The 24,004-nt window shown below is 43.8% G+C and overlaps 1 protein-coding gene across 1 annotated transcript in view; it reads right to left on the reverse strand.

The window, feature by feature from the left end:
- TFAP2B (transcription factor AP-2 beta) overlaps positions 1-19,034 on the reverse strand; it is a 26,966-nt gene extending 7,932 nt beyond the window's left edge. Inside the window, exons 1-4 of the mRNA XM_007936151.1 lie at positions 18,954-19,034; positions 14,138-14,596; positions 9,304-9,364; positions 1,610-1,829 (exon numbers count right to left, since the gene is read on the reverse strand). Coding sequence (XP_007934342.1) covers positions 1,610-1,829; positions 9,304-9,364; positions 14,138-14,596; positions 18,954-19,034 — 821 coding nt within the window. The remainder of the gene's footprint in view (positions 1-1,609; positions 1,830-9,303; positions 9,365-14,137; positions 14,597-18,953) is intronic.
- Between the last annotated feature and the right edge of the window lie 4,970 nt (positions 19,035-24,004).

Here is a 24,004-nt window from a genome sequence, read left to right on the forward strand (position 1 = left end):
AATGTTGCTGCTTTAAATATCCAAAATGGTCAAGCTGCTTGTAAACATTCAAAATGGCTTCACCCTCTGGATAGGTGGAAATACAGAGCTAAAAAAAAAAAAAAAAAAGAGTCGTTTTCTTTTTTTATTTCCTAAGAAAGAAATGGTCCCAGATAGAAACAATCAGGGTATAGGTTGTGGGTCCAGGGAAGGTAAACCTTGCATGTATAGATAGATGTGCACATACATACACATTTTTTTTTTTTTCTTTTGCCATGGAATCAATGAGAAGACCAAAGACTGGGCAAGAATAGTCTGGCTGAAAGAGGAAAGGGGCTGGTGGTATGAAGAAAACAAAGCACTCTGAAACAGGTGGGCGCTTTGATGAAGAGTCCAAGAATCACTATATAATGGAGTTTGGATAAAAGGCGAAGGAAGACTAAAACTTGGAACTCAAGATAATGATAATTACAATAATAGTAAGACTACCACATCCTGGAGTTTACTTATGTGCCAGGCACCACGATAAACACTGTCTACTAATTATCTTATTTAATGTCATAGAAAGTGTTGGGCAACTACAGTCAATACCTAGCAGGTGATTGACAGAAAGGTCCACATCCTCTCCTCAACAGGGCTCAATGACTCAAGTGAAGTAGAGGAGAGCAAGACGATTCAAAATGAGAAAATCTTCACAAAATATAAGGTAAAAAAAGTTCCTTCCTTTCTTGTAGTACTATTCACAAAACCACTATTAGGAAAGAAGATGACTTTCAATCCTCAGACTTGAATGGGTTATCTTAGAAAGTTTGTCCCATGTAGAGTCACCTTCATATCAGGGACACTGAAAGGGCTTAGGTGCTGGAAGGGATCCTTTGAGAGGCTTAAATCGTAAAATAAAACCCAGAACCTTCCCTATTTCCCGCGAAGAGTCAATAGATTGTTGTCCTCCAATATCAGGGGCCATCTGAATGGTCCCAAATAATTGCTGTTAATACTTATAAAATGCTATTATAGGTATTATTAGTGGTGGTGGCTGTGTTATTAAAGGGGGAAGGCCACAAGTCTACAACAGAGCTTTTCAAACTGTGGGCACAATGCATTAGTGGGTCAGGAGACCAACTTAGTTGGTCATCAACTGTATTTTAAAACATGATAAAATAGATAAATATCAAGTGCATTGAGGGAATATACGGTGTTGTTTGAAGAAAATTCTCTTTTAAATAAATGTGTGTGCGAGGTCTGGATAGCACTCTTGGGTTTAAAACTGTGGTGCAAGGCGGGGGAGGTGGAGTATCAAGGCCTCTACCACTTCCTCAAGCTTTCAAGGTGCCCCAGGGGCCGCAGGGAGCAGGGCCAGCCCTGAGCAGGGAAAGCGCACCTTGTCGACGTCCACAAAACAAAAAACAGTTGATCAAGGCTGCGCGTGCGCAGCGCGGGCTGGGGCACAGATCCTGGGGCTGCAGTGTTTGCGCTCAGCTCCGAGCACGTGGCAGCTCTGCTCCCCTCACTCGCAGCGTGGGGGCCGCACTCCCGCTGCCTGGTTGCTAGGCTACCGCGTTGGGATGGCACTGGGTTCTGCGTTAGCCATTCCCCCCAGTAAAACTGGAATTGGTTTGGGGTCTATTACCTTCTGAGGACGCCGCCGAGAAGAGACGCATTGAGGCATTCGGGGGGCGAGAGCCGTCTCTGAACTTCCCCCACAGTTACTTTGTACTTTGAAGTTGAACTAAGCAGAGACAAGCGACCGGGGACTGAGCAAAACACCTCGCCAGTGTTGACGGACATCCCTCCCAGGAATCCATCTTTATTCATCATCAGAGAAGTCACAGATTTGGGAGGAACCGGAACTAGAGAGAAAAAAATAGAAAATATACCATAAAGGTGACCGAGTTTCGATCCTGGTGACTGGCTGATAGAATGTGTCAGTGCGTGCGCAGGGCGAGGCCTCGGGACAGGCGCCAAGTGGAAAGCTGGGGATGAATTGTTTGTTCCCATGGGGCTGCGGTGCGTTCAGCGGGCTGGGTACAAACAAACGGAAAAGCCATCACTGCTCTGGAAACTTACTTCATGTGTGCAGGCATATGGATGCTGCTTGCCACTGCCCCACTTACTACACAAATCAAGAAAACACTCAACCTAAACCTTGAATTGCGCTGTGAAGCCAAACAAATTCTGTCCCATCACATGCTAGCTGTGTGACTTTGGACACATCACTCTACTTCCCTCAATCTTAGTTTCCTCATCTGTCACCTGAGGATAATAATCATGTCTTTCTCATTTGGTGCTGAAGTCGAAGGGATTATGTCATCCAGTGATTTAAATATTTATTTATACTAATAGCATTGATCTTTATAGAAACTCCTTTTCTATCGGACCAAAATGTATGGTCTTCTTCTAACTAGAGAAGACTAGAAGGGTGGGCCCCAACAGATAGCAAAATCAAGCCAAGTAATACCACTGAGCTGGGAAACTGGGCCCCAAAGAGCTGCTCATCTCTTTGAAGTGAGTCCCATTCTTTCCTGCATACTAATAACAGGTTCATTTAGAAATGAACCCAAATGCTCATCTCCAGTGAAAGCAATTCTACAGTGACATGAATTTTGTTTACAAATTAATGTAAAGTACCGGCTGGTGATTGTTTGGAGCAGTTATGATTTACAACAGGTGCCCTGATCAATCAACCAATCACTTTAATTCATATGAGCGGCACTTTTGCCTTGCCCCAGTTGTTTCATTTCGGCAAGTAATTGATAACAAACCGCACTCAAGGTATGTTTTATGCAGAAGTTAATAAGAACTGACAGCTGGTTGCCACTGCTACCCAGGCGCATTCAGCCTCTCCAGCCTGTATTTCTGTTTAATTGCGTTTCAGTGTCATCTGCACGTCAGGAAGAGGCGGGGCTCAACGAACCCAGAAGGCTGAGAATGAGGAACAGTGAGCATCAACCTCTCAGATCCCTGGCGATCTTGCCTGTTGGATTTCTATACTGTTCAAGCCACTTGTTTTGTTTTGTTTTTCCCTGTAGGCTCTAAAGCCACTGGGCATGGGACTTCTCCTCTCGACTTGCCCTACATTATATGGACTTGCCTTCCATTGGGATATGTAGCCCCCACATCTTTAAATGGTGTTTGTTGATCACCAGTCTAGGGAATCTATTGAAACATGCATCTGGTGTGAAAGAAGAAAGAAAGAAGTGCTGCTGTCCCTGTTCCTTTAATAAAGACTCTAGGCCACCCTATAACTCTGGTAGGGGAAAGATAAGATCTTGCTAATATCTGGGGCCAAGAATCCTATGTGTCAGACAAATTGCTAATTGCATTTTGTAGGGAGCAGACTAAATGATCCTGACTACATTTGTAACAGCTTATTCTCTTCACTACAGATTTCAGTATTCAAACCTTCAAGAGAGTTTAAAGAGCCCCTTAAAAGACAGGTAGGTTCCGAAACTTTTATTTATATGAATTCCAATTGGCTCTTTCAAATACCTTGTGGAGGAAAGCTTTCCTAGAAGAGTCGATGGGGGTACTGAAGCACTCCCTTTAGCTATTTCTTAGCAGATATTTTCATGTCTCTGGATCTGTCCATGGAACCCATCCCTTATCCCAGGTGGATGAATGATGGTAAGTGACAGAGTAGATCCGCACTCTCACGGGGCCTGCACTACAGACAGGGCTTTCTTCCTTCTGATTTCCTTCATTATACTCTTATCAGGGAAGCTGCTTCACATTTAAGAGGAAACCAAAGTAAAGTTTCAGTGTGAGTATTAAGCAGATCTGAGAATCAATCGATCACTTCAATTCATATAAGCGGCACAAGTGATTTAGAGTCACTTAAAAGACAGTGATTGGGGTGGCATGGGAACAAGGAGCGCTGGTGGTATAGTGGATAGGGCATTTGGCTGCTAATCAGAGAGTTGATGGTTCAAACCCCCAAGCTGCTCTGCAGGAGGAAGAGAAGGCAATCTACTTCTGTAAAGATTTATAGCATTTGAAACCCAATGGAGGTTTCTTACTTGGAATTGACTCAATGGCAGTGGGTTGGGTTTGGTTTTTGGGTGGGGTGGGAAAACAAGATCCACATCTATTTTAATCACTTGTATTCTTCACAGCAGTTCTAATTTCCATATTTCAGATTCATATTCAAGGCACCATAAACAACTTAAGATCATGGGAACTGGCATTAGGTAACCCTGAAGAAACTTTTCCCTGAGATGTTAGATGGCCCCTTATAGTTTTATCATGGAGTGAACTAGAGAGATAAATTGCACAAAAAATATTTTCCTTAATGCTCAGTAAAATTCATCTTTAGAAAATGATTTAGAAAGGATATTTTAACAACAACAACAAAAACCTACTAAGCTGAATATACTAAAGTCACTTCCTGCTTCCCACACTGGATAACTAACCATCTCCTGGGGACTGGAATTTTACCTGCTTCTCACAGTCCCAGAAGCCAAATCTCTTTGAAAAGCCAGGCCTTTTGAGACACTTTATAACCTGCCCTCTAATTTAACAATTCTTAATTGCCTGATTTACCTGACAAGAGCTGTTTCCTTTGGGGAATATATTTCACTCCCTCCCACGAGCTGTACCTCTCTGCGTATACAAAACCAAAACCAAATCCATTTTGACTCATAGTGACCCTTTAGAACAGAGTAGAACTGCCCCACATGGTTTCCAAGGCTGTAAATCTTTATACAAGCAGACTGACACTTTCTTCCCGGAAAGCAGCTGGTGAGTTCAAACTGTTGACCTTCTGGTTAGCAGCTAAATTTTGCATAGACATTATCACCAATCCAGTCAGCTCCTACGAGCACACTGCTATCTAGGGGGAGTTTTTGCCTTTTGTTTTTCCAAAGACACAGATTATTTGAACAGATGCACTTCTGATTATATTTCCATTTCCTAATTCAAGTATCACAACCCTGGTCCCACTCTCTACCCTCTCATTCCAGGTTCTAAATCTCTCTCCCATTCCAGCCCTAGTTTGATCCCTTAGACTAGACCCTACACATTTCTTGTCCCAACTTTCCTTTAAGTCCATTGCTCCATTATTAGCTACTTTCCCCTGCATCTCACACCTGCTTAGCTCAGCTGATTAACCCCAAATTTTATTCTCTTTGTCTTTTCCCTTCTGCTTTCCTCCAGCTTATCAATAAACTGAGAGAGCAACAGGGCCCGGTTGATTTGTTAGTAATTATGAGCACACTGTTCCTGCTCTCAGAACCCAGAGATGACTGAGATAGGTTTAAAGCGACAGCAGGAAATGGTAAGGAAATGGAGCATAGCGAAACACAGCGTGAAGCTTTCAGTTCTTCACATGTTTACAATTTTCTATGCATACATTAAAACTGGGTGTGTTTCCCCCCCCCCCTGTATTTCTCAGTTGGGAGGCATGGGCAACTTCTGGATGTAAAACTTACTCCCCTCCCCTTTTCTCTGCATCATGTTGGGAAGAAGAAAAAAATAAAAGGTTTAATAATCGATCAATATTTCATTACAGTGACTGGAGTTTTATTTAAGAGAGAGGAAGGAAAATGATTAAGAAAATATTCATTAATGGATTATATAGATCTCCGAATTATTAACAGGGTAGCTCTTAATTTCTACTCTTTAAACTTTAAGTGTGAAATTGTAGCTTTGAGATTTTTGTGTCTGACTGTGTCTGATTTGCTAGTGGAGAGAAGGGGAGGAGTGAACCCACCTTATAGATTCAAGGGGCAGGTGCCTTTTAAATGCACACTGCCTTCAAAATAAATACACCAACTACATTGGCACACCAGCCAGAGGTGTAGCATTGGTTCAGAGGGCCTCCAAAGTTGAAACAAATTTTTACCCCCAGAGCACCCCTGTCCTCACAATTACATCACTTCTCATCTACCTGAAGGCCAGGTTTTATACCATACGCATAGCGTGTGTGAAAAAATGGGCATTGAGATAAAGGTAAAATGTAAAATCCAACTATGAACATCCAGAGTTGGCATCCTTTAGGGGAAATGTCTAAGGGTCTGGAAACTGGGTGAGATTTCATCACTTCCTTGCTGTGTGCAACCTTAAGAACAGCATCTATCTTCTTTCTGCCTTGGTTTCTACGCTTGGAAGAATAGTGCCTAAGCTTTCCAGCTTTGAAATTCTGTGAACTCTGATCACTCCCTGGGTGGCTGGAATGTATCCCAGGGTCTTTCTTCTTTTTTTTTTAACCTTCTAGGTCACAAGGAAGAATCCCCCAGAACCCATTGTAATTGAAATTCGGCAATTTCTTTATTTCCCCCGGAAAGAACAGCCACACCAATCAAAGTGTTTATGTGGGGAAGGGGCCAGAACTAACGGGAAAAAAGTGGGAGAGAACAGAGGTGGAACTGAAACTAACCAAACAGGATATCCCTAAGACCAATGAAAATGCCCCACAGTCATAACATTTGAACCTTGGACCACAGCCATGCTAGCCTTTCCAAGAAACCCCAGCATATTTTCTGCTAAGGTGTCAAACAGATTGCATATTGGCCTCTGAGGGCATCAAGAACTTTTCTTAAAGCCTAGGTGAGCCTTTTTTTTTGAGTTAGGCTATAAGATGGTGGCAGTGATCATCTATATGAGCTGGGTGTCCCCCCGCCCCAAGATTCCTAATCTTAATGGAACTGAGAGTTAGGAATGATTTTTTAATGTCTTGTTGGATTTTTAGACTGTTAATGTACCGCATCCTTCTCATTATTACTTTATTGATTGCTCATTGACCAGCCCCCTTCAAATCGTATTAACCACCCTCTGCCGGTTTAGATTAGGAGAGTTTAAAAAGCACCTTTCATTACTCTCCCCACTCCTGCCATGGAGTTGAGACTCGGCAGCTTAATGGGAGCTCTAATGGGGCAGCTAAGAGGAGAGGGGCCACGGTCCCTGCCGATTGCATTAATAGCTCAAAGGGGGCCAATACAGAAAATTAGCCGTAAACGAGCTCTGGAGATCTTCAAATGAAAGAGCCATTTATCACGCTGGCTACCTTCACTCCACTCGTTTGCTCTCTCTACTGGGAACAACTCATTTCCTCTTAACTAAATTACTTCAGAAATGTCAGCTAAGCCAAGATAGCAAACATAACAAGAGAGGGAGCTTATAATCTATGGGGTGATATCAACACGGATGAAAAATTGGACTGGTTAAATTTTAGGAGGGGAATCCTGCCACAACTGGAGAGAAAGACAGACATATATCCTTTATGTCCAAGTCTTCTGGCTTCATAAACAAAGACAGAGACACTCAAAGCCGGGGCAGTTGCTGGCCTTTTATTAACAAGGTAGGGTTTTTTTTTTTTTTTTTACCCTTTTAAAAGTCCACTAGAAAATAAATTAGCAACAGAGTCCCCTGCCAGTTGTTGAAATGTAGAATAGTTCAGAAAACTATCTCATCCCCTGCTTTTCACAATTAATATCTTGGAAATCTCCTTAATAAATGTTGGAGGGAGGGGACAAAGATGGGAGATCAGAGGGCAGAGAAGGGGCTAATGAATCCATAACCTTATTTTAAGAGGTTCATAGTGATTTAGAAAAAAACCAACCATTTATTCCCATTTTGCCCATGGCTCTCTAAAGATAAAAATGTGATATTAGGATCTTTTCTTGTAATAAAGCAAACATCTCCAATATTCACTAATGAAGTTGACCTAACATTTCATATTCATACCATGCCCCCTGAATCAATTAAAGTGACTGTGTGCCACTTAGATGTTTTAAGCTGCACGTTAAAAAAAAAAAAAAAAATGCTTTGGGGGGGGGGGCTCATTCGTTGTGCATATCTCACTGCTAGCCAAAATGAGGTTGCTAGGATACAAAAGCCTGAACTATGGGGTTCTAGCTTCCTATGAAAAGGGAGGAGAACTAAAACAAACAAAACACCACCACCACAATAGAGAAGCTTCCCTCACTCTCCTCCCAAATTACCCCGCAATTAGCCAAGAGAAGACCCAAGAGGAAATGGTGAACTTGAGTTGTGAACACACTTGCAAGCCTAAGCATTGAACCTGGGTGTCCCAGCAAACCCAAAAGTTGGTATTAAAACCCGAAAGGACATTATCTAAAGAAGAGTGGGAAAGACGTTTGGAGCAATACTTAAAATGAGTAGTTTCCAAACAAACCTCACATTCCAAAGCCAAATGGCATAATTTCAAGTTCAGATCCCTCTTCCCCTCCATCCACCCAAAAGCTACTCTTTCTCCCTTTGTAAAATAAGCAAATTTAGAATACCTCACACTGTTTGGAATCCTTACTCCACAACCCTCTTACTATCCCGACTTGATTCTGGATCACTTTCCAAAGCATCTTTCCACTGTTTTTGTGAATGTCATTTGGCTCAAATGAATCATAAATGACTAAAGGTAGGGATTGTTGACATCAAAAACAAGGACAGGCCTTCTCCAGCATCGCTAAGGAAGGGTTACAATAGTTAAAATTGTATCTCCAAATACCAGTCCTGTGATAATTAAAGATTGCACTGTTTACACATTGCAGCTCCTAAATTTGTGGCATGTGAGTGACATTCAGGCCTTTTGGCAGACACACTAATCTCCAAGCATTCTCTCAGTCACTGTCAGAGAAAGGGGTAAAAATTAAGCAGCTGCAATACGCTCGAAATGAGTTATTGTAATTACATTTAATTAGTTTAATTAGTTAATTATTTTGCTTACAGCTGTACAAGAGACTGCAAACATTTGTTAATATCACATGCCCTTTAACAGTATGGCGTGATTCCACAGTCACACTAAATCATGAATGCATATGTAAGATTTAGAAATGTGCATAGGCAGCCTCCGCTTCTGGAGTGCGCATATTTCACCACAGATTTCACACACACAAAAAAAAATCAGAAACAACTCCTAAAATACAGAGGCCTGGGAACAAAATTACCACCAAAGAAATCCACAAAAGCAAGGAGAAAAGGGGCTACCTTGGTGATACAGGGGCTCAGCAAACTCTAGTTATTAATGAAATCATTATAGCAATTTCTGGAAGCCCATTTTTCCAGCCAGTTCCACACATGATGCTGATCCTAGATCCTAGAATGGCTACCAAATGTACCATGAGAAAAATACCAATAATCTCTGTTTCTCAGTCCTCTCATCTGGGTTTCCGTCTGCAATTCTCCCTCTATCACCCCATTTCCTTATTCCAAGCATGCATGCCCTTTACCCTGTCAGACAGCCACTGTCCTATGATTGTGAACAAACATTTATGCCTCGTAAAATAATGGATTCCCCTAAACTGAAAACTCACTATAAAGATGTTAATGCACAATAAAACTTTGCTTACTTTTGGAAGGAATAATCCATACCTTTCTTAATGACAGACTGGTCCAATAGATTCATGCCGGTGTTATTGGCATCTTCAACTGACTGTGAATATAAAAACATCACTATTCAAATTGACTGGATATTAAAGAATAGCACACATAAATCATGTCATTCGAAACTAGAGTTTCTGTTATTTCCATTTATATTAATTCACACAGGGAGGTTTTATTATTATCATTATTACCTCCAAATTGACATAAAAATGAAATTCACCCAAATTATAAATGCTTCCAATGGAAGAAAGGGAGAAAGTAAGCTGTGAAAGGCATGTGGGATGCAATATTGGTTTAGTTATTATCTGAAACACAGATATTACACAGACATATAAACTTTTATATTATCTGCTCTTATGAATTGTGGAAATTTGGCAACATGAATATTTGTAAGAGCAATTCTCTTTTCTCTTTTAACCCAGTGCATCTTAACCCCAAAGCCATTTTATAAATACATAATAGTTTACATTATGGGGTTTTAATTAAAGTCTGAGCAATTTTGAATGGAATGCAAACAGCAACACATACAAACACGTTTGCAAGCAGCCAGGAACGCACACCAGTGCAGTTCATACAGGTTCCTGTGTGCACGTGTGCATCTTAAAGCACAGCGACAATCCTCTGAGCCTGCACGATTTACTTCCCCTCCTCCCGATCCCGCCTCTGCCGCTTCCCCACAAGAAGCACACCTGTTACAAGGCAGTAACAACAGAAAAACACACCCACCCATGAATCCTTCCAGGTGATTGCAAGGAACATTCATCTTGTGTGATACAGTTTCATCCCAGAGAGGGAAAGTCTCAACCCAGCGCATTGGCGGCACTTCTGAGGGTAAACAGTTGTTGGGGCACGAAACTTACTGTCCAGCTGCACACGAATTGCGTTCTGCCTGTGCATTCCTGGGCATCCAAAGAGCGGTGGATAACCAACCCCACCCCCGCCCGGCAATGGAAATAAATGCTAAGTATCTCTGCTTTCCTTGGTCCTTCAAAACTTAACTTTGGACCAATTTGTCACCCACTCTACAGAGGAGTAAAAAGTAAAAGGTTTAAGAAGAAGGTGATATTTTTACATGGCTTCCCATCCTCACCCATCCTCAGACAGGGTGTGTGTGTGTTCATCACAAGAGAGAGACTGTCTACCCTAGACAAGTAGCACATTCGAAATGAGATGATCTAATCACACAGGGAGCATGTTAATTTGTTTCTTTTCATTTTTAATAGTCACTTCTGTTTTCAGAAAGGTGAGCAAATTTGTTATTCTGCACAAGAACCGTTTTCCATGTTGCAACATGCCATGTACATCTTAAGAAATAATTTTTAAAAAAGCTTTTTTTTTTTTTTTAAAGAATGCTTCATCTTAATTCGTTCGAAACTACCCAAGGGACACACACGTGCACACATTCACACCTTTCTATGCTCACGTGTCTAGAGTGGCGATCTGTCCACGCAGGACAGAAATAGTCGCCTGTGTCTGTGGGCGGGCGGATCCTCGTTCACACGGGCCTGGACCCGTGCGTCCCCACGCCTCACCCTCACGTCTGTACGTAAATATGTATATACGCCTCATCAGCGACGTGGGGTAGTTGTGGTAGTTAATGAGAAGGCTCTTGTCTGATTTTCTATCTAATTACGGCCGCCTGCTGGGTTTTTGTACAGGATATTCACGCAGCATGCTGGCGCTTAATCGTCACAGGGAGGATCGTAAAGATTTAATTAGGACTGCATGCGGAAGCTCAGAAAAACAACTCAGACTCGTAATTACTAGACTTCTTTAGTTAAAAGTGATACCAGGGGTTGCTTTAAGACACTAGGGTGTGTTTGAATGTGTGTGTGTGTGTGTGCGCGCGCGCGCGCGCGCGTGTGTGTGTGTGTGTGTGTGTGCTTGTGCGCTCCCGCGTATCTGTGTTGGAAGGTTGACTTAGCATCTTTATATTTATACTCATGGCTGGTAGAGGTGATGGGAGGTTAGAGAGCCAAGATTGGAAGAAGTGTATATAGCAGCTAAATCCCAAACTAGTTGTCATCCATCTCTCTCTTTCTGATGCTGCTTTTCTGAGTTTTCAACTCTACACACACACACACACACACACACACACACACACACGGTGAAATGTAGCATTCCCAGAAACCAAACAGCGATTTTCTAGTTTAATAGCCCCTGTGAGTAAATTGAAATAGAAATTGACAGGGTTTTATAGTTTCATTTAAAAAAAATATTAGAAGCATTTGGTTAATTAGCTCTTCTCCTTCTCTTCTCTCTCAGTTGGGGCGGTAACCCTGAGAGTGTGCGTCTGGGTCGTATAGCATCCCCGTCAGCCCCAGCCAGGTGAGTGTCCCACGCTGGGGTGGCCCACCCATCCCGCAGCGCCCTCGTACTCAGGTCCCTGGCTCAGGTGGATCCGGTACAGTGACTCACCCGGCCCTTGAGATCGAGTGACCTCGAGGCCCAGGCCGAAGTTCTGTCTGGTCCCTTTTAAAGACCGGACGGCACAGGCAACCCTGCTAACGTGTCGAAACCACACGCAGCTCACAGAACTTAAGCCCGCACTCCAGCTCCCTAACTGGAGCGTGCATCTTCCCAGGCAGAGCAGAGGAGGCTCAGACCCTGGATTCAGGGTCTGGTCCTAGGTACATCCCCACCTCCTCCCTTTGTCACCTGCCCTGTGTCCTGTCAAGGATCAAGCACACCCTGGTCTCAGCAAGCCTATCATCCAGGCCCAGGCAGAGACAGTCCTCTGTTCTCTGTTGTCTCCCTCCTGGGAATAGCGCCGGTGTATCCGCCTCATTTCTTCCCTCCGGCCTCCCTCCCCATTTCACCGAGCGACCTGCCTGGGCTGTGGTTGGGAGGGGACAAGTGGGGGGGGGGCGGTAAGGAGGGGAGCGGTGCCAGGGCTGAACCGATCCCTCTTTTATCTCTGGCTCTCTCCACCTTCTTGGTCTGTATCTCCGACCGCAACAACTCAGCCCGCCGCGCTCTGCTCACACAAACTGAATCCTTTCCGACGCTTTCACCTGGGTATCCTCCTAGATGCTCAGTGACCTGATCTTCATTCCCTTCATCCCTCACATTTGGCCAAACACTTAAAAACTCTCACAATTATATCTCAAAAACCAACCAACCAACCCCCAACTAAAACCAATTTATTTATTAATCTGCTCCTTCTTTTTAGGGGAATTCCTGGGTTGGCTGCCTGAGCCATTTGGCCTGCAGGTGTAGTGACACCACTGGTGTTAGCATCACCTACAGTAATGGTGACAAGTTGACCCACCTTCATTATCCAGCACTTTGAGCCTTGATCAGAAAGGCTGATTTTACGTCCCTTCCCGTCACACATTACCCCAATGCATTCAATACACTGTTAAATATTTCATCTCTCATGTTATATTCCAGAAAGAGAATCTCTAGACAGGAAGAGTCAAACTCAGCTAAACCAACAAAACTATCACTCTAGGAGGAAATCCAGCCACAAATCAAATGATTCTTCTTAAAAAACAACTGTGAATTTCCTTTAAAGCAATAAACCATCACAGACCACACACAGACAGTATTTGATGTTGTCACTACATTTTAAATGTTTAAAAATATATTCTTCCAGCAATGTAAAGAAGAAGGACTTGGGCACCCTTTTTTTTTCTTTCTCATTTCATTTTCCTTTTCTTCAGAAGCATGTCTAAAAGGATGCACAATATATACAACTATGCCAATGAGACTTAAGTGTCAATTAAATAGCTTTCAACTGTATTTATCTTTCTGGAGACAATTTAAATTAGAAGGAAAAAGGAGACCTGCTCAGAATCACCCAGACAGTTTTTAGGAATCATTTCTTTGATGTTTCTTTGTTTAGTTTAACCAAGTATTCTCAACCAAATCAGGCTCCATTGTGTAGGTTGCAGATGGGATAGTGTGGGTGTGTGTGTGTGGGGGGGGGAGTGTTTTGAGCCTTTTGTTTTAAAAAATAAACACGTGATGCCTCTTTAACCCGATGATGACACTGAGCAGAGGAGAGTGTTAATGGAGGAAGTACACTAGAGAATATTGTTATACAGTCATTTAATGGACCCCAAATCAAAAAGAGTACCCAAAATAGTATGTGTACTTATGAATTCAAAATCCAAATATGTCTTTCTGGCTCTCTTCCTCCACAACTATTCCATCTCTCGGGTGATGATTCTGAAATACAATTATCTTGGAAGAGGGTTCTGCGGCCTGTTGGACACTCAAACCAAGATCTGGCTTGGCTGAACATAGTGCCTGTCTCTGCCCCCCCCCCCTCCAATGTGCACCGTCATGCTTAGCAAAATATTTTCAAATCTAACAGGAACCTCTGGAACTCTGGGAGGATCTGGCAGTCTATGCTGGAGCCAGTGTCTCCAGACACCCGTGTCTTCACCTGCTCAGTCAGTGAGGCAGGCCACTGTGGTGTTAATGCTGGGGGGAAGGGGTCAGGGTACCACTACTGGCTGGAGAATATGCAGGAGTCAGGTAGCCAAGGCCAGACAAAAATATCTAGCCTTGAGTCTGATGATCCTAAACCAGCAAAACATACACATTTACCCCCCACACATCCACACACACACAAACACACTTCAAGATTTCATTTGCCTATTCTGGTTTTCATAACTGGGCCCACAGTAGTCACCACTATTGAGCTATGGGTACGTATACACATACACATTTAAATACATCGTGTCCAGCTGGTCCTATTCTAAAGATAGGAACTCCCCCAAAGAGAACAGAACTGCCCTTCCCTCTCTCCTCCCCACTCCTGGGGGGCATTCGTTACTTATTTTGTCTTTTCCGTTTGTTTGTTTGTAGTTACCTGAACATCTTCCATGCCGGGATGGCCGAGGCCATGCAGTGAGAGGCTGTCCCCCATGCCCGCGTCCAGGCCGTGGTGTGCCGAATGCAGCAGCACGTCTGGCCTGCGGACAGAGTGGTAGTCCCTTCGGGGGTCGAGGCCTGAGAGCTGGGGCAGGGCTGCCCGAGGTTGGGGCAGGAGAGAGCTGGCTTCCGAGCCCACGTCTTGACGCTGCCGTTGTCCCCAGGGGTGCTGCTGGGGCTGGTGCAGTGGGTTCAGGGAGTAGGGGTCGTTGACGTGGGAGTAGGGGTCCTGGCTCTGGTGATAGGGGAGCGGCTGGTAGGGGGGCGGGAAGTAGGGCGGCTGGAAGTCCGACGACGGGGTGTGGGACAGCGGCGGGGCGCTCGAGTAAGGTCCCTGGGACACCGAGCCCAGCTGGGAGAGCCGTGAGCTGTGGCTCGGGACGCCATCGTGACGGTCCTGGGAAGCAGAGAGGAAGAGAGAGAGAAGGGGAAGAAGAAGAAGAAAAAAAAAAAAAAAAAAAAAAGCGACAAATGGAGAAGCCCGGTTTCCGTATGCTCATCCCGAGACAAGTGAAATCAAAATCTGAAATTTAGACCCCAAATTGGCTCCGAGAGCCACATGATTTCCGCAATGCCAAAGGCAAGACTTTAGGGAAAAAGAAAATGGGGTGGGTCACCCACTTAACCAACATCTGAGCCTTCTGTTGGGAGTGCAAAGCTGGCAAAAAGGGTGAGGGGAAAGGAGGTGAGTGTGCGTGGGGGTGGGTTTCTAAATGCCTTACTGAAAAATGTAGGAGCCTTACATATGGTATTTGCTCTTCTGGGTGTTTAAGTTATTTCTTCTAACTCTGGAAGACCAGAGGCCCAAAGTGAAACAAAACTTCATAACATCTAGCGTTCTGCTCCTCCTGCTTAAATCCCAGCTTCTGGCTTCACTGGTCAGGCAGCCAGGTGACAGGGAGCTCCCCACTTAACCCAGCAACTCCGGGAGCTTAGGGGAGTCAGTCTGATCTGAGTTCTCTGTCACCCCTCCCTCCCCAGGAAGAATGAAAAGACTTGAATAGTGTTTGATTGAAACAAATGTCATTCGGAATCATAACCTGAGCCCATGTTATATTAATTTGGATTGTGGTTTGCAGGAGTTATTTCTAAGGTTGCTTTTCTATATCCAAGATTATTACACTCCAGGGTGTGAAAATGAAGGACCAGGGTTTGGGAGAGGGGAAAAAGCCCCAGACAACTTATTTTTGTACCTTTCTGGAGTGGCTAACTAAGTGAAAGGGGAAGGGAAAGGATGCTGGCGTTGAGCATTCTAAATCTCTCCCTCTCCTCCGTGCAAATGCCATGGTAAAGTCCCCAAGGTTCTCTTTGCAGAAAAGGTAATCTAAATGTCCAAACTACAATGGTTAAAAAAAAAAAAAAAAAAAAAAAGAAAAGTTTTTCTGCTCGGCCTTCCCCCCTCCCCAGCTGACTCATGGAGCTTGGAGGGAGAACACAATGCAGAGAGAAGCAGCTGCAGCCTCGTCCAATTATGGTGCTAAATTACCAAGCCAAAGGCGCTCAAAGGAAGACAGAGAAGAGACAGAGAGGGAGATACACACACACAGAGACAGAGAGGCCGAGAGACGGTGAGAGGAGGGAGCATGCAATTCTGGTACAACGTGAATCCAAACTCACCATGGATGAATAGGTGTGGACTAACATCTGGAAAAAAAAGCCTGGTTACTGCTCAAAATCAAACAATGATTTAAAAAAAAAAAAAAAATCAAGGAGTCCAGCAGAGAGGAGAGCTGGACACAGGAGCCGAGCTTGAGGTGTTTCCAGGACAAGCCATCAAAAAAAAAAAAAAAAAAAAAAACCAACAAGATTGGTGATGCCTGTCACACACAGACAGAGCTATTCATTCACTGTCTCTTGCTGTCTTTTTTGGCCTCTTTTTCCTTTTGCCGTTCTTTGGGGCTCCAGATGCAGTCCTCTTCGACCCGAAGCTGGGCTCAGACTGCTCAGGCGCCCCTTCCTCCCTCTGGTTGCCTACACCGCCTCATAATAATTGATATTCATGACTATTAATATTACACGAGTACTTTAAAGGGAGAATGGAGGACAAATGGAGCGTGAAGCAGCAGCCAGCGCAGAGCTCCCCTACTATTGTAAATGGCGTTCATTCAGTGGAGAATTACTAGATGTAATCAGACGAGGGGGCTGGCAAAGGCAGACTGGGGAAAAAGTTTAGCAGGAGTGAGGAGAACTTCAATTAACTGAGCTGGAGACGCTCAGAGAGCAGTCCCTGCTCCTTTGGATTAGGCAGGGAGCTAGAGCAGCGCTGGGGGCTTGTACAGAACCGAGATGTCCTTCTTGAACCTGCAGTGAGACTTTCCTAATGGGAAGAATTGATCGCCCTGGGTATTTGGTGTGCAGATTCAGAAAACAATTAAAAAGGCATTGCCTTACCATTTTGAGGGAAGAGAAAAGTTAACCGGTGAGTCCCGGTTGCTTACAATGACTTTTGCAGACTTTTTCTGAATGTGGAGATTGCCCTTTTTCAAGGGAGGAGGCCAAGATGGGGGCTTTTCGTTCCTTTTGGAGACTTTCCCTCTTCACTGTTCATGCAAGCTGAGATTTTTTACCTCGATTTAAAATGTATGCAATCAATCTTCATGTACACTAAACTTATCCTTTCCAGGCAAAGCCAGAGGCAACAGAAAACCTTTTTGGATGTTTCAGGAACCCGTTCAACTGGCCTGACTGCCATTTCTGTTAAAGTTCAACCTTCCTCTGGACTTAAACAGGCTCCTTCCACTGGTTGCCTTGTTTTCTGATCAGAAAATTTAGGCAAGACAGGAATATGTATGATATTTTCTCTCTCTCCCCCCTCCGCTCTCTCCCTCCCCTTTTTCTCTTCCTCTCCACTTCACCCCTCCCTTTTTCTTTCTCCCTCCCTTCTCTCCTCCCTTCTTTCCCATTTAGCCAGTTTACATTTCATAATCAAAGAACGAGTTTAAATCCTGATTAATTTTAGAAGCCACCGAAATTCCTCTATATATACCCTGAGCTGTTTACACAGTGGCCCCATCCCCGCCAGTGCTGTGCCACTTCGGGCGCTCACACATTCTTTAGGGTAATTCTAGAGCCTTCGCCTTTACCATTATCCTGCCTGTTAAGGAAAGAAAAGGAGGCAGAACCGAAAGAAACCCCACCAAGCGCGGAGGCGCGGCTTTCCGTTACAGTCAGTACGCTGCCACAAAGAGGAAGGAAAACCCCAACAATCCACAGAAAGACGAATCTCTTTAACGCATACACACACACACAACCCTAAATTAGAAGCCAGTTCCGGGCTAGCCAGGGCCGGGAGGTCCTGGGGCGCGGGCGCTGCCTGCGGGACACTGCCTGGCGGCGGCGGGAACTGCGCCAGCTCAATAGAACCTCAACCTGTCCCGTAAGACTGGGCCAGAGGCGTCTGTCGGGACCTAGTGGGCCGTTTCTACCCGCTGCCCAGTCCTAGTATCAGCAGGACGCTCCCCGCCGGGCTTTTTGGAATGGATCAAGAGCCATGGGATCGCGTTTCCTACCCTGCGGGTTGGGGACCCTCTTTGCGTCCCAGCGCTAGCGCTTCCTGCGACCTGGCACCACCCGCAGCTGCGCGGGGAGAGTTTTCGACCCTTCCTCCCTCCTCTCTCCAACTTTTCCTCTTTACCGTCTCCATTGCCCCGCTTGCCCGCTTCTACCCTCCCACTTCTCTAACTCCTCTCCGCTGCTTATTTTCTCTTTTCTTGAGGCTTTTCTTCGTTTTCCTCTCCCTCGACGTCTCCTCAGGGCCTTCGCTTCCCCTCGTCCCCTTGCACCTAATTCGGAGTCTTCCAGGCCGTTCTGCTCCGGAGCGAGTTGCCTGGGACCCTGCCGGTCCTCCTCACCCTGTCCTGCGGCGCGCCCCGCAGTGCGCCCTGCGCCCCGCCGGGCGACTAGCTCGCCCGCGAGCAGCAAAGCCGCCCGGCCGCCGCCTCTGTCCCCGCCAGGGCGGGAACCCGCAGCCAGGCGCGCGGTCCCCGGCCCCATCGAGCGGCTGGCGCCCGCCGGGCTGTGCGCAACTTCTCCCGCCCGAGGAAGAGTTGCGCCAGCTTCCGCACTGGAGAGCCGTGCGCACTGCTCTTGGGCAGAAAATTTCGTTTAAAATGCCAAAACATGGGGTGGCTGAGATCTCTTTTTGGACGCACTGGTCTTCAAAAAAGCAAAACATACGAAAACAGAAAACAATAAATTGTCTTCTACAACTCCTTAGCTTACGCCTTATTTACACCCATCTATGTCTACCTACTCGGTATCTATCTAACTCTCTTCCTCTAATTTTGCCCCTTCTTCTTGGATCTGTTTGCTATTGATTACGGAAATTTCATTGAAAATAAAAATTGAAAGCCCGAGACTGTTAACGGATGAGGCTTGAAAATCCAACTCTCTCCCACACCCAAACCGGGGAGCGCCACTGCCCAAACCACAGTCTCCTTTTTCCCTAGCAGCCTGCCTACGTTCCCGACTAGAGCCTAAAAGAGGAGGAAGTGTCGAGGGAGAATGAAAAATAAAATGAAAAAAGAAATCTCCTAAATTAAATTGCCAGATTGCAACTTTAAGGTTTTTGTTTTTTTCCCCCCAGAATAGCGAAAAGTCTCCCCATGCCTGCTTTTCTTAAAGTTAGAGAAAGCTGAGAAAACCGACCAGAAAACTGCGAGCAAATAGCTTAAAAATATGTATCAGTTAGGGTGTCAAGAAGCGCAAATTCTCTGTCTGCAAAGCTCTAAGATGCATGCGGGGGTGCCGCTCACCTCGTAGATATCTTCGTACTTGACATTCTCCACGAGCTTCCAGAGCATGATGGCAGCCTGGTCTCTAGGAGGTGAGTGCATTCATGTGAGGAGCAGATGTCTGGCTTCTCAGGACTCCGCTGTCTGTAATGATCCATCTATAATTGGAAATGGGGGATACACACCAAATCCGACGCTCCTCTCCCATCGCAACTTATATCTGTTGTCTCAAACAATAGGCTGGAGAAGTAAGCCTCAGCAGAGAGAAAAACATTATTGCACACACAGGAGTTAGATGCAACCCACAGACATATATATTATAAAAATGAGAAACCTGTATTTACACCCAGGCACCCACATTTGGTTATATAAGCACCCCTGGGTCAAACAGTCTCTACAGACTCTGAAGGTGTATTTAAAAGAGAGATAGTTGTTTAAGGCATTGATACATACATATATGTATACACACATTTAAAAGCCTCTATATTGAAAATGATGAATCATTGTAGCCACTGACTGAAGTCTTTACTATTTATAATGAGAGACCAGGGGGCCATCAGTCGCCCATTTTCTATGGAGATTTTAAAAAGGGGACCATTACCGGGATTTTTAAATACAAAAGCTCCTATTCATGTATGTTTAAGGGCAAGGCATTTTGGAAGCTGGGTTTTGGGATTTTAAGGGTGATCCCTGGGTTGATGGCTACATGACTTCTTCTTCTTTTTCTTTTTTTTAAAGTTGTACCTCAGTCACTGTTGAACAAAAAGCTACCTCATCACAGTGACCAGTTCAAATATTTTCTGGCCATTTTGCCAAATACATTTGGCAACTTAAACACTGCCTGCCTGAACACCTCAGGTCCTACTGTTTGTCGTTTCAGAAGCTGTTTGTAAGTGTTTTCGGTGGACTCCATTGTGGACTCCTTTCTTGGCTGAGGTCTCCATTTTATGAAGTTATATCAGATGTTGGGGGCAACACGCACACACTCACAGAGTGTTAATTTGGAGCCTCCTTTGCAAAGGCATAGGGCATTTTATATTTGTATCTGTTGTCTATCACTTTCAAGAGGCTTTAAGCATGGAGAGTCGAGAAATGGTCACCTGAATCTTTGGAAGGTTTACACAGAATGTACTTCTGCAAAGAGATAGTAAAATATGACTTAGGATGTGCAGGGTTTTGGGGCAATGCCTTTTTTCTTAACAATGTGACTTTTTGAATAGCTTTTTTTTTTTTTCTCTTACTTTTTAAAGAGGAAAACATATAAACAAGAACAAAGTTAACCAAGCCTTGGTAAAGCATTAAGGCCCAGAGTTTCTGAAATTCACCACGAAGCCAATGTTCATCTCTCCCTTCCACGCCCCCCCCCCCCTTGCTTTTTATACCCCCTTTCAGAGTGCGGAAGGATCTCTCGCAGCTCAAGGGGAGGCCAGAGGAGGATCTTTGCCCCAGGGACAGAACAGAAGTGACGGGAGGGGATGAGGAGGGAAAGGGCAATCTCGCGGCGTGGTGGCGGTGGGGTGGAGGAGTTATTAAACCTGATGAGAGGGAGTCAGCAAAGGGCGATTGTCTTTAAACCCGTGGCTGCTGTGCCCTGGGTGTGCGGAGCAGGGCCAGACGTTCTCCAAGGAGCAAAGGGCTCCGGACCGGTGCGGTGGATAGAGATTCCATAGAAATCGAAGAGACGCTTCAGAAGTATAGAGCGCAGAATAAAGATTCTGCAGATTGAATTTTTCCCCATAAATCAAATGAAAGGAGTACAAGGAAGATGCTTCAGAAGGAACTTCAGAATCCATTTCTCCATCTCCAGTTCTTGTAATTTTTGTTTTCCCGTTTCCTCCACGCTTCCATGCTCCATCCCTCCTTTCTTCCTTCTTTTCCCTCTTCCAACCTCCGTCCTTCCTTTTTTTCCCCCTTTTTCTCATTCCCTTCCTTTCTTTCTCTCTTCTTCCTTCCTTCCCTTCCCTTCCCATCCTTTCCCGTAAATATTAACACCTTAAAAAAACACAGAATATATATAGGTTTTCCACTACAAGTATTAGCAAGCATGTACCTTTTTGCCCCAAGAACTGTTTTGGAATTGAGATACAACTATCGGGAGGCATTTTTCCCAACCTTATTGTGCTGTGGTCTTGAAACATACGGTTCTTCTTCCCCCCCCCCAACTAAAATCGGTTCCCGATCAACATTTCGTAAGATAAATATTATAAACTTGTCATCCAGATTCTCCAGAAACAAATTTAGTGATGACAATAATTGTCCTCTTCCTTTAAATCAATGACTCCATTACCTTTGCTATCTAAACATCATTCCAACTCAAATAAAAAGAATTTTGAAAAGTCTGGTATGTACTTTTTTTTCACCAAATGTTTTTAACATCTTTTCTCATATCTTTTTGCTATACTATTGATTAGTCCAAAGTAAATAACGTATAAGCTTAATGAAATTAAAAAACGAAACAAACAAACAAAACCCCTTCAAAACTCAGGAGGGATAATTTTATATAAAAAACTATTTAAAATACACAATATATTGTGATAATGTAACACTTTTATAGACTTGTAGATGTATAATTTCAAGTTTAGCATATGTAATTTTATTTTATGCTAATGTTGAGTGTTTTTTGAAATAGGAAACATCTTGAAATATTTGGTTACACTTTATTTAAACTCTTTAGGAAAACCGAAAAATAACAAATCTGGTTCATCTGGTTTTATTAAGAATGAAGCATAAAATTTTATATATACACACATCCAGAGAAATATATAATGATAATTTAAGTCCTAGTCAATTTTTCAGCGCGGGCATTATTCGAAAAATCCTGGAAATTTCAATGGAAACCTGTCCTAGGGAGCCTTCCCTGATCATTGAGCGGGCAACAGCGCCCTCTGTCGGGATTTTGTACAAGCAAACCTTGCACGGCCGCTCGATTTTCTATTCGGCGATTTCTTTCTGTTTTGAAAACCTGTTATTGCTAAGAGAATTTTAAAGAATCAGTGCTTGCTATGTTTACTAATTTAAAAAACTATCCCAGTACGAAGAATGTTCAAATGCCCCCAAAAATGTACAAATCAAAGCTTACTCTCCACTAAGAACATTTCCCTAACTTGCTCCGGACTCTCTTGTCTTTAGTTCCCAACGTATTTTCACTCCAATCTCCATCGCGTGTTTTAGGGAAAGATTCTCACAAGAACGCAATAAATGCAAAAGCACATGCAAAACACACTTTGCGTTCCGAAGAGAAGTTAAACTAGGTAAAATATGCATTTTCCTCATCATTTCATTTTTTATTTCATTTTGCCTTAAGTCTGTTTTTCTTTTTCAGGACACGCACACAACTCCCCGAGGTTGAAGCGCACCAGCGGCGTCCCAGTTATATTCGTAGTGTATTCCCCTGTCGCTTATATTTACTTCCATTTTTAACAACAAATAAGAAGACTAATAATATCCTCAATTTTTTCCACCTCAGATGGAAAGAATATTTTCGGATGAATGTAGGAGCCAGTAAATCGAAAGCAAATGCTCCTAGCACAGAGCCCTCTGCTGGCGGTTTGTGGAGTACGTTTATAACTTTTTTTTTTTTTTAAATGTTACAGAAAAATATTGTTATATTAAATCAAAGTCAGCTATGAGCACTCTTGTGCCTCGTCTTCTTTCCTCTAAAAATATAATTATGAATTATCACAATTTCTTAGGCCTTTCCTTTATTCATTACTTCGGCACGTACGATTTAAGGCTTTACGGGTTATTGCTACCTGATAATGGCCTAATAGACCATTTTTCCTTTACACAGTTGGCTTGGGCTTCCCTTTATCATCTTCCTCAAACACAATAATAATAATAATAATAATAAAGGAAAGCCAAGACTTAGTATTATTGGGTCAAGTCTTGGCCTGACCTTCTCAGTTTCAGGTGGCTGGGATTTAATTGCCTGAACCTCAATGTCCTGAGCTATGAAATAAACGATGAACGATGGTAAGAATTCATTAAAATAACACCAGTGAAAGGCTATACGTGCTAATGTTGCTTTTAAACAGCTAGATTTTGTTTTTTACAAAGTAACAAATGCCTTTTGCTTTGCAAACAACTAAATGCCTTGAGACCTTTTGCACTGGATGTCAGAAAGGTGAAAGTTTCCATCAACTTGCACAAGCTCCTGGTTAGAAAGTGGAGGTGGGAATCCTAAGTTAGGTCTTCTGACTAGAACTCAACACTTTCTTCCCACTACCATGATGCTGTTTTCCTTCTGAAATTAAGAAGCCAGGATTTTTGGATTATTCTGTTTTTCCAGGGGTATCTTTATTCTGGATTTATACACAGGCACAAGCCAGACCTAAGCCTGTTGCCATCTGGTTGACTTTGACTCTTGGTGACCCCATGTGTATGACAGTAGAACAGAGCTCCATAGGGTTTGCAATGCTGTGACCCTTCAGAAGCACATCACCAGGCCTTTCTTCTGAGGGACATCTGGGTGGGGTTCAAACTTTTTGGTTACGAGTGGAATGCTTAACCTGGTACACCACCCAGGGACTTCATAAACAGGCAAAGGAAGAGAGGAACGGGACCTCTGACTGACTTCAATACACCTAGAACTACCCTCCAACTCTTGCCCATCATTGTTGACCTGGTTGATGAGTATGATGCAGCAATTCAATTTTTTTTTGTTTTGTTTTGACAGACTGCCTTCTTATTCTCCTATTATGCTTCTGTCTTCAAGCTTTCTCATGAACATTTATTTAGGGAAGCTTATTTATGTATTTTTAACACTAATTTGGAAAAAAAAAAACAAAACAGTGAAAAACTGCTAAATGTGTGGGATTTCAGTTTATATATATGCCCTTACATTTATGCACTTTGATACTAAGTAAGTGTTAGTGATTTTGTTGTTGTTGTTATGTGCCATCTGGTTGGACCCGACTCATAGTGACCCCTCCTTGGGTTTCCAAGGCGGTATCACTACGGAGGTAGATTGCCCAACCTTCCTTCTGAGGAGTGGCTGGTGGGTTTGAACTGCCAGCCTTCTGGTTAGCAGTCAAGTGCCTTAGGCACTACACTATCAGAGCTCCCAATGATTT

The sequence above is a fragment of the Orycteropus afer genome, unplaced genomic scaffold (genome assembly GCF_000298275.1).
Source record: "Orycteropus afer afer isolate SDZICR_OR568_19922 unplaced genomic scaffold, OryAfe1.0 scaffold00034, whole genome shotgun sequence".
NCBI lineage: Eukaryota > Metazoa > Chordata > Mammalia > Tubulidentata > Orycteropodidae > Orycteropus > Orycteropus afer.